Below are 10,723 nucleotides of genomic sequence, written 5' to 3'. Positions count from 1 at the left end.
CCAAGCAGTCTCCGCAGTGACTTGCAGATCTTGCCTCCATCCACAGTGGCGGAGAGCAGCCTGTGCTCCCTGGGGCAGCCTCCCCGCCGGGCTGCAGCTTTGCTTTGTGTCTTCCACAGCTCTCTGCAAATGCTAATTAGTCTTCTCAGCACCTCAGCTAGATAAGGGATCCCCGTTCCTATCTTGCAGATAAGGAAAGCAGCAGAACTTGTTTCAAACAATCTCCTCCCTCCCCCGCAAAGATGACGGAGGCTGTGGCACTCACCCCTGCAGCTTGTGCCCCTGCATCCTCTTCGATTTGAGGTTGTGAGGGGGGTTTTCTTTGACCCCAAAAATAGCACAAGAACATGTATGCCTGTGAGGCTCCTGAGCTGAGCAGCTGGAGAAAAGGGCTGGATGTCATTGCCACGACTCCTGGGGCTGCAGTGTGAGGGGAGCAGGCACCTGGGTGAGATGCTCACAGTGAGGGAGTCCTGCTCTCCCCCAACCAGAAGCATTGGTGCCAGGCAGGGGTGCTCCATACCTGTGGAGAACCGGGCTGGTTGCAGGTTTGTACTGTAGCACTTGGTACCTTTTGAAGCTATATTTAGTTGATAACATCTGTGGGTGTTGAGTAGAGGATTCTAGGGGCTGTTTAGAAAGCACTTGCTCTTCCTATGCTAGCAGGATAGTTTAAAACCTTGTGCTGTGGAGCCAGGATTCTTGATGAGGTGCACGTGGAATAAACGAGGGAAATGTGGAGCTGCTGCTTCTTATGGGGTGAGATAGGTGGGACAGGGAGCTTCCGAGGGGAAAGGGGAAGATTTGGGCATCCATCTGAGAGCTTGGGTTCTCCCTGGGGTGAAATCCCCCCCGTAGAAGTCTTAGGGAAGGAAGCTGAAGAAGGGGAGTGCACATCCCTCCGTCATTGTGCCATGTCTGAGTCGGCTTTATTGACACTTCAAAGCCTCCAGCTCTGAGCAAGGCTGGGCTGGCAGGATGAATCACAGGTTTCAAGGCTAGGAAGGGGACCAGTTGTGATCGTTAGGCAAAATTGTCCTGCCTGACGCAGGAGATCAAAGCCAGCTTTGAGTGATGCTGCATAGGCTATGGAGGGTGTTTCCTGGGGCTTCCCCATATAGCCTCTGCCATTCCTTAGGGCTCTTCACCTCTCTGCCCCCCCCACCCCTCCAGTCTGGGGTGCTTTTCTTTGAAACAAAGCCAGCAGAGTCAGCAAATGCTTGCTTCTGCTGAGTGTATAGCACCTGGCATGGGCTGCCCCTAGAGGCAGAGGCTGGTGGGTTCTTCCTTCCTTGTGAAGCACTGCTGTCGTGGAGGAGACCCTCAAATGTGGTACTCGTGGAGTGACATGTTGCTCTGTTGGACTCTGTGCGTGCTCTGTGTGAGCCTGCTCCTGATCCACAGACCTTGCAGCCAAACCCCAGAGAGAGAAAACAAATCAAATTTCTTGTAAGGAGGTGGTGTATGAGCAGGAGCCGAAACAGGTTGCAGTGGGGCTGAGGTCTTCACTGCTGAAGGTCTTGTGTGAGGTCTGTGGTGGTGTGAAACCCAACACTTGCACTCTGATACCTTAAAACACCCCAGAGGCACTCAAGTGCCTATATACTTTTGGCTGTAGCAGGATTTAGGCACTCCCCAGATTTGGCTACTTCTCTCTGTACATTCTCTCTTGTGAACTTGCTACCCTGTGCTGAGATGTGCTGGAGATCACAGCAGTGCCCAAGTGCTGCAGATGTGTGCATCCCTTCACCTGCTCCCTGGGGAAGGCTGGCCACACTGGTGCAGTGATAGGCCTTGCCCATTCAAGGGCATGTTTATTTTGCTGTGCATAACAGCAGATCAAGTTCTGCATGGTGCTTCACAGAGCAAGCTGAACTCCTTGCCACCCCTCCTCCCTGGCTGGCAAGGCCAAGTGAGGAGGGCTGAGCTAAATCAGGGAGTGCCTTCCTGTGACAGGATGGGGTTAAAAGTCCATTTCTTGGCCACCTGGATCAATCGGGAGTCTTTTGATCTCGATGGGGCCCTTCTGAAACCCAGGTCAGAAGCTGGCTCTGTTTCCTGTTCACTATTTCCTCATAGCCCTTTGCTGAAGGGGGAGCAGTCTTGCTTCCCACCTGCTTTCCCCTCCAGAGCTCACTCTTTCACAACCCTCAGCTGTGTTTTAACTGTTTTGTTCTCCTCTTGCAGAACACACAACTCCTGCGAAAGTGGTGAGGGCTGCCAACCCAAGACAGCGGAAAGGAAGCAAGGTAAGGCTGTTCTTGCTGTCCCCCTCGCTGGTCATCCAGCTTGCTCTGCAGTTGTCAGCACAGCATAAGCATCTTGAGGGTCTGGTGAACAGATTGCTTTCTTCACAAACCTCTTTGTGGAGGGGCTGTCGTGTTGGCCTGGCTATTTGGAAGAGCATGGAGGAGCACATCCTGATTCTTCATCTCCTCTTTAGTGTTTTAGTGGTCTTCCATGCTGCCTGGACTGGCTTTCTGCCCAGCTGGACTAGGGGAGACCTTCTCCCCTTCCCTCTTGCAGGGAGGCACTTGGAGTGCACTGCTAGATGTGGAAAGCCTCTCCTGACACTCCCAAGTCTCGTGGGCTCAGCTGGTGCCCTGCTTTGCAGTGCAGACAGGATGGTGGTGTGGCAGAGCAGTTGTCTGCAGGTCCTTTCTTCCCTGTGCAATCTGTTCTTTACTGGCACCTGAAAAGTCCAGGGTAATTGATTTCAAACAAAGGAACTCCTTTGGAGGAACCAGGGCGATCTGTTCCAGAGGATCAATGTATGATGGAGGGACAGTTGCTTCTGATGATATTGCAGCTGGGGCACAAACTACGACATGGGCTGTTGGTGTTGGCTCCAGCAGCCAGTGAAGACACATCTGGAACTTGATAAGGCTTCCCTTATCTGTTCCATCTCAGGGAGAGGAGAGCCCTGGGGATGGAAGGTACTCCTGTCTGTGATACAGGCATGGCCCTGAACTGGAAGTGGCTTTCTCAGGAAACCTGCCTCCTGGGGAGAAGAGTGTGGCACCTGAATGTAGAGATGTGATCTTCTGGGGAACGTGGTGACTGCAAATTAATTTAGAGATTAATTACCCACAAGGACAAAAAGGAATTTCTATGCCCTTATAATATTAAACTCGGTGCTCAGATTCATTGTGTACCTGGGTAGCTGTTTTGGGTCATTTCTTCTCTGTCCTGCAGATCCTCTCTGAAATTTGGAAGAGATAGAAATGATGGTAGTGGCCAGGTCCCCGTGTGGCCATGGGGTATCTGGAATGAGGGAGCTCCCATCACTGTCCATACTTGAACTATTCCCACCCTTTCCACCAAGTGATCCCTTGCTTTGTGGTTGCAGTTGGGCACTTAAATGAAACGAAGCCTGGCTCTAACCTGCCACTAGGTGGAGGCAGCTTCTTTAATAGGATGTAGTTGCTTTGGGTGGATTTAGGATGCTGAAAGCTGTGCAATGTGTCTGTCCAAGGAATGGTGCCTGTGATGAATGAGTTTATGCTGGGCAACTTGGTGCCAAATGCTGCTGCAGGGGGAGCTGGGAAGCTGGTAGCCTATGGGGCTGGTGGCAGCCTCATTACAGTAAACTTGTCTGCAGTTATTTGTAATTAATTTGGGGGTCTTCTTGAGTGGGAAGAAGGGCTGTGTTTATGCAGTTTGGGTGTCACCCTTGAGCATCCTGGGGACAGGACACTGATGGATGGTTGCTGGTATGGTGTGGCTGGAAGGGCTTCTGGCTGCTGAAGCAAGGAGTGCTACCCACAGTTTGTGCACTAATGAGACCTTTCTCTTTGAATACAAGGTTGGTGACTTTGGTGATGCCACAAATTGGCCAACACCTGGAGAAATAGCCCACAAGAGCGTCCAGGTGAGAACACAGAAACTCTCTGGTGAGCAGGATTAGGCCTTTGCAGACCTTCCTGTCCCTCTGCCATGCTGGGAGCGCTGGCTGGGCCGGGCCATTTGGGGTCCCGAGTGTCAGCACAGAGGCAGCCAGGAATAGCGTGCAGGGTACGGGGGATTTCCTTTTAGGGCTGCCTGCACATTGGGCTCTCTCCCTTGGTGCTATTCTGGGAGTCTGGAGTCCAGTCTGAACCCCTGGGCTGGGTGAAGCAGGTAGGGCAGCTACCAGATCTGCTTGCCTCAGGGCTGCTCAGTGCAAGAAAGGGCCTGGGCAAAAGGCAAGACTTCCACGGGAGAAACTGAAAATGCATAAGAGAGGGCTTATGTGTCCAAGGGGCATTGGCCTTCCCCTCCTGCTGTGGACATGGGTGTTGTTGAAACCTTTCTGTTTTTGGGTGCTGCTTTGCCAGATCCTGACTGTCTATCAGGGCTCACTCACCCTTTTGCTATTGGGTTAGTTTGGTCCCTTGTAGGACAACCCCATCCAGGAGCACCAGGCCTCCCTGGCAGTCTGTCTTGGTAACTTCTGTGCCTGGGGCTTGAGCTGTGTCACAGCTCAAGCACTTCTGAGCGTCTGTAGAGCCTCTTACTCTGCTTAGATAGAATCACTTCCCCAGGAACAGGACAGCTCTGGGAGGCATGCAGCAGGGATACCTCCAGCGTAGGGCAGAGTCCTCCTGTTCTTCTTCCAGGACAGCTGGCATCTCACATCTTTTTCCCACTGCTGTGTCTCCAGCAGCCTCACAAAGCACCATCCCTGCGGAAACTGCCTGTCAAGAAAGACATGAAAGAGCAGGAGAAAGGGGATGGGAGTGATGGCAAAGAGAGCCTGAAAACTAAATCAGATGAGTCCGGGGAGGAGAAGAATGGCGACGATGACAACCAGAAGTCAGCCCAGAAGAAGAAAGGTAAGGCAAGACCTAGTGGGGACAGTTCTCTGGGCTCAGCCTGTCTCCTGCTCTGACACACAGCCGGGTGGAAGTGTCCAGTGCTTTCTCTGGGATCCTTGCTGCAAGACGCGGTCCCAGAGTGAGCACAGCTGAGGTGAAAAGGTGTTTTCAGGCTTCAAGGGAGCGAAGAGTCATTTTGGTGGAGCAGAGTCAAAGTAGGAGTGTCTCTGTGTCTGGGAAGCATTGCAGTAGTCTGCCCTCTCACGTGCACTCCGTGTTGACACAGAAAAGCCCCTGACTGGGGGTTGCATCAGTCGTGGTTGACACGTGGGCTCGGTCTGGCCTGAACCTTGGCAGGCAGAAAGGGGCAGAGGAAGGACAAGTGCTGTGAAGCGACAGGAGAGTTTCATGTCATGTCCCTCCATACCTGAGAGTCCCGTTGGAGCCTTTCTGCATCCAGTGAGGCCTACAGGGATGTTTGAGGACAGGGTCGGTCTAGAAGGCCCCCCTGCTTTCTCTCCTCCATGTTTGGGGGCTGTGTGGCAAGAAGGGGCACTGCGGGGGAGGAAGCAGACACTCTCTGAACCTGTGTCACACCCAAACCCTGTCCTTTTGCAGGCAACAAACACAAGTGGGTCCCTTTGCAGATAGACATGAAGTCAGAGGTGCCTAGGGACAAAACGGCCTCTCGGAACAACCGGCAAAACGAGCAGCACAGGCACCCTTCCAACAACCGCAGCGAGCTGAAAGGTGGGGGCTTGGGCTGGGGACCTGATCTCCCTGCCCTGGCTGTGGGGCAGAGCCAGCCCTGATGCCTAAGGACGGCATGGGATGGTGGGGATGCTTCCTGTGTTCAGAGGGTTCTAGATGCTGTTGGGCTTGCTCCAGGAAGGTGCTTTCATCCTCTAACACTCCTCCTGCCTTTCTTTCCCCATCTCCTGCAGGCTGGCACCCAGACAACAAGCATGAGCGCAGCTGGCAGGACCATGATGAAACCTCCAGCGTGAAGAGCGAGGGAGGAGCCGTACGAGGGGCCTTCCGGGGCCGAGGCCGGGGCCGGGGCAGGGGCCGGGGCCGTGGCAGAGGAGGTGATCACTGTATGTGTGGTCTTGAGACAGTAGGGAGAGAACGGAGTGTGTGCTGAAGTGTACAGGGCTCTGTGTGTTTGTCTGAGTCTACAGTGAGCTGAGGAGGGCAGAGTGCTGCAGGGATACAGGGAAATACTGTGACAGATCATCCCAGCTTCTAAGCCAAGCTGCTTTTAATAAAAGCAAATTATTCTGATTAGTATTTTAATAAAGGCACATCTCTCTCCACTGCTCAGGCCAAGCTCTTCCACCTGCTTTCTGTCCCTTGCAGTGTCCCTGTGTGCAGGAGTCAGAGCATGTTCGATACTCTGTGTGGGCTTTCTCATGTTGAGGGAGCCAAGCAGGATTCTTGGCTGAGATGAGGAAGAGCATCTGTGCTGGCATTTGTCAGGGCAGTGTCTGTGCTAACCCTGACACAGCTTCAGTGTAGAGCCTCCATGTGGCACCTGGGCTGCCCAGTTGCTCTCACCTAAGAGGGGTTCTGACCTCTATTTGGCTTGGTGAGTTGAAGCTTCAGTAGGATCCCTTCTGTGGTACAGGTTAAGAGTAGGAGCACAAGGGAGGTGGGTCAGTGATGCCCCATTTTGGGCTGCCATGAAGCAGTGCAGAGTCCAGCCCCATCTGGCAGTGCAGCCTGTCTAGCAGATCCCAGGGGCTCTGTGCTGACCCTACTGGTTTCCCACAGGGCACTTCGACTACCAGTATGGGTACCGGAAATTCGAGGGCTCGGACGGCTCCCGCACCCAGAAATACGCCAGCAACATCACTTACTACTTCGACAACATCAGCAGCGCCGAGCTCTACAGCGTGGACCAGGAACTGCTTAAAGACTACATCAAGCGGCAGATGTAAGCACCACCTCTGCTCCTTGTCTCTAAGCATTGGTGGTTGGTGGGGGATGTTCACAGATACCCTCCCTGGAGACTGTGTAGCTGATCCTGTGGGTGGGGTTAGAGCTGAGGTGTGTTCAACCTGTGCCATGCAGAGTACAGCACCAGATGGCCCCAAGTCTGGGCTCCTCGTGCTGTCTCTTCATCATCAGTACTGGAAGTGTGTGTGAGAGGGATTATTTCCTTGGGGGTGCTTAGGGGAAGGTGTCTTGGAGCTGCCCCTCATTGATATGTTGTCTATACAGAGAATATTACTTCAGTGTGGACAACCTGGAGCGAGACTTCTTCCTGCGTCGCAAGATGGACTCGGATGGCTTCCTTCCCATCACCCTGATTGCCAGCTTCCACCGGGTGCAGGCACTGACCACTGACATCAGCCTCATCATCAAGGTGAGGGCAAGGAAAGATGAACGTTCCTTCTTCTGCTTCTTGCCACCCCTTGTCTGAGGCCTGTTCTTCAGATGGACTGTGGGCAAGATGCAAAGGGAGCCTTCCCTTGTCCTTGACTTGCTCCCTCCTCCTTTTAGTCCTCCTAGAGAGGGAGGGCTGGAGCTGAGCCACTCAACATGCCAAGGCAGGGCTCTAGGTTAACTGAGTATCACTTCATTCCAGGCATTGAAGGACAGCAAGGTGGTGGAAATTGTGGATGAGAAGATCAGGAGAAAAGAGCAGCCAGAAAAGTGGGCTCTGCCTGGCCCTCCTATGGCAGACTACACACAGACAGACTTCTCACAGTTCATCAACTGCCCTGAGTTTGTGCCCCGGCAAAGCTTCCAGAAAGAGACAGGTGAGTACTAGGGGAGCGTGGAGGGAGGTGCGGGATGTAGTGTTCATACTGCAGCAGAACTGAGGCCCTGAGTCAGAAGTGTTCCCTAGGGCAGGACTCTGCTGTTTGCTTTCTGCTTTGTGGTGGGCTCTGTCTTCAGACCCCCAGAGAGCTGCTGCCTCTGTATGTGGGGAAATAAGAAAGAGACTGGGTCTGTGGCTTTTCCTCTGCTGGGGCTGAAGGGATTCAGGGAGGGCGAGTCTTGCTGGAAGTGTATTTGCTGTGCCTAGAAGTGCTCTGCCACTGCTGGGCAGAACAGAGGATGCTTACGAACCCAGCTTTTCCTTAATGGTTGAGGAGATACTAGGCACAAATGGGGCAGCAGGTGTAGAGTAGTCAGCTGAGTGTTGGAGAAAGGTCTGCTGTCCTCCACAGGCTGCCCCCTGCTCTTGTCAGCCCATGCTGTGGGGGCTAACAGACTGCCAAGGCTGGGCCTGAGAGGCCAAATGGAGGACCAATAGGTGCTGTGGTAAGAGTTAGTTTTGGCAGGAGATCTGTTCCCACTGCCTCCAGGCTGTCTTGGGAAGGTTTCTGCATGAGCAACAGAGTCACCACCTGCTCTGAGGTTTTGTGTGGCTGGGAAACTGTCACCTGCAGAGCTCTGAAGCCACCACCAGCATCACAGCCTTAATCAACAACTTTGCTTTACTCCTAGCACTTTGTGGGCAGTGCGCAAGTAAGCCTCGGCCACTGGATCCCAGTTAATCCCACAAGCTGTTCCATGCTCCCAAAGTAACTCCCTCTTTGGTCGGGTGCTTTAAATACACAACCCCCCAGGCTCCCTCATTCCTTCTAAAGCACCTTGTGGCTCCTTTTGGCTCTAGAATCTGCACCTGGCTCCCCACGTGCTGCCAGCCCAGTCCCCACCAAAACAGAGGAGGTCAGTAATCTAAAGACGATGCCCAAGGGCCTGTCTGCAAGTCTGCCAGACCTGGACTCTGAGACGTGGATTGAAGTAAAGAAGAGACCTCGACCCTCTCCAGCCAGACCTAAGGTAGGTGGTGATGTAGGAGCTGTTGGGGTGTGGGTCACCCTGTATGGGTGACTTGAATTGTAGGCAGGTTTCAGATCAAAAAATGTCTGTTGGTTGTGGGAGTGATGACCTAGTCTATCCAGGCCCCATCCAGCCCTCTTTGGAGCTGCTCCTAAGTAGTGTAAATTAGGTGTTCTCCCTAGCTGGGCAGCCTCTGGCTCTAGTGAGGAAACATGGGGCAATAGTTGGGTCTTCAAGCAGTAGGTGTGTGCTGCTACGTGGCCTTTACTTTGTGTCACCCTTGCTCTCCTACCTGTAGAAACCAGAGGAGTCAAAGACACCACAGCAGCAGAAGCAGAAGGACCAAGATGAACCTGAGGAGCTAGACTTCCTCTTTGATGAAGAGATGGAGCAGATGGATGGCCGCAAGAACACCTTCACTGACTGGTCAGATGAAGATTCAGATTACGAGATTGACGATCGGGACGTGAACAAGATCCTCATCGTGACACAGACGCCCCCTTACCTGCGCCGGCACCCCGGCGGGGACCGGACTGGCAACCACACATCCCGGGCTAAAATGAGCTCTGAGCTGGCCAAAGTGATCAATGATGGGCTGTATTACTATGAGCAGGACCTGTGGACAGAGCAGTTTGAGCCAGAGTATTCACAGATCAAGGTGAGAGCAGCTGATCCAAGGAAGGGAGTGTATGTGGGTTTGGGCCTGGCTCATGGGGGGCTTCGTGTGCAGCAGACTGTCTGCCTTGGTGGGGTGGAAGGGGCAGTACAGTGAGTTACACCCTACTCATGGGGTAGAGCTAAGCTAGAATTAGTCTCTTCACTTCAGGATTTCTGGCTCCCAATGTCATGCTCAGCTTGTGTTGGGGATAAACAGAGCTCAGTAATGTGATGTAAGGCGGGTAAACAAAGTGCTAGTAACAAGGTGACCTGGAACAGGAGGTCCACTGCTCTGCTGTCTGCCAGGTTCTTGACAGACAATGCCAGATCTATGGCGGGAACCAAGTGTCTCTGCACTGTCTGTAGTGCCCAGTGCTCCATGGCATGGTCCTTTGGAGACTGCACCTATTGGAGGTGGGTCCAGTGATGGCTGGACTGCACTTGGCTTTTGCTCTTCTCTGCTTTGCTACCAGTTTGCATAGACTTGGGATTTGTATAGAAAGCACATCTGCTGCTTTGAAACATTTGAGTCCAAACTTGGTGACCCTCACAGCTGGGGACCTGCATAGGCTTGTTCAGCAACTGAAGTTATTTTGGCTGCAAGTTGGGATGGCCTGTTGGAGCTACCAGATGGGCTCAGTGTTCCCACAGCTGGTACCTGGTACATTGCTGAAGCAGTGCTGTTCTTTGAGGTGGCAGAAGCTGAAGGTATGGGGCTTCGTAGCTGTACTTGGTACCCAGCATTGTGGCTGTTGCACAATTCGGGCGGTGGTCACAATGAGTTGATGGGATACGGGCAGTTGGTTGCTTCATTGTCTTCCTCTTCCAATGCAGCAAGAAGTGGAGAACTTCAAGAAGGTGAATATGATCAGTAGGGAGCAGTTTGACACCCTGACTCCAGAGCCCCCTGTGGATCCAAACCAGGAAGTCCCTCCTGGTCCCCCCAGGTTCCAGCAAGGTAAGAGAGATAGGGTGCATGAGCAGGTGGGACTGAGTTTGTCCCTATTCCTCCTAGTGAGAGGTCCTCAGAGGTTTGGTAGCAGCTGGGGAGAAGGAATTTGGGCCATTGGTGTGTGGAATTATCCTTTCCAGAGCAGTGCTCTTCTCCCAGGTGAATGTTTCAGGGCTTCAGAAGAGGAGACGCAAAACCAGGGATGTCCTAGTATATTGAAGGAAACTTGGGCAGACTTTGTAACTCCCTGGGTGTGACTTTTATTTTGGACCCTGTTTCATAGTCCCTTAAAGGCAGCTGCCCCCTGAGCCTCACTTGTTTATGTGTGGGGCCTGGTACCTACCCTGTCTTCCTCCTGAAGATAGGGGATTTGTCACCGCTGTTAGCCAATGGGAAGAAGATACTTTGTGGAATCCCTGAAAGCTCAGTCCTTAGATCTGCTGTTAGGATTTGAGCTGTCTGGCCAGGCTGGATTTGTCTCTGCTTGTCTCAGAGGGCTGAGTTGTGTCCCTGCATTCCT

At 53.0% G+C, this 10,723-nt stretch overlaps 1 protein-coding gene across 1 annotated transcript in view; it reads left to right on the top strand.

Moving 5' to 3' along the window:
• Positions 1-10,723, top strand: part of LARP1 (La ribonucleoprotein domain family, member 1) — an 88,213-nt gene that overhangs the window by 74,140 nt on the left and 3,350 nt on the right. The window contains 11 exon segments of the mRNA XM_010002123.1: positions 2,188-2,249; positions 3,806-3,871; positions 4,643-4,814; positions 5,415-5,546; positions 5,741-5,893; positions 6,570-6,732; positions 7,020-7,164; positions 7,387-7,561; positions 8,425-8,594; positions 8,893-9,252; positions 10,086-10,209. Coding sequence (XP_010000425.1) covers positions 2,188-2,249; positions 3,806-3,871; positions 4,643-4,814; positions 5,415-5,546; positions 5,741-5,893; positions 6,570-6,732; positions 7,020-7,164; positions 7,387-7,561; positions 8,425-8,594; positions 8,893-9,252; positions 10,086-10,209 — 1,722 coding nt within the window.

This window comes from Chaetura pelagica, unplaced genomic scaffold (assembly GCF_000747805.2).
Source record: "Chaetura pelagica isolate M959 unplaced genomic scaffold, ChaPel_1.0 scaffold356, whole genome shotgun sequence".
Taxonomy (NCBI): Eukaryota; Metazoa; Chordata; class Aves; order Apodiformes; family Apodidae; genus Chaetura; species Chaetura pelagica.
Note: the sequence above shows the minus strand (reverse complement) of the source record. Positions and strands in the feature narration are given on the sequence as shown.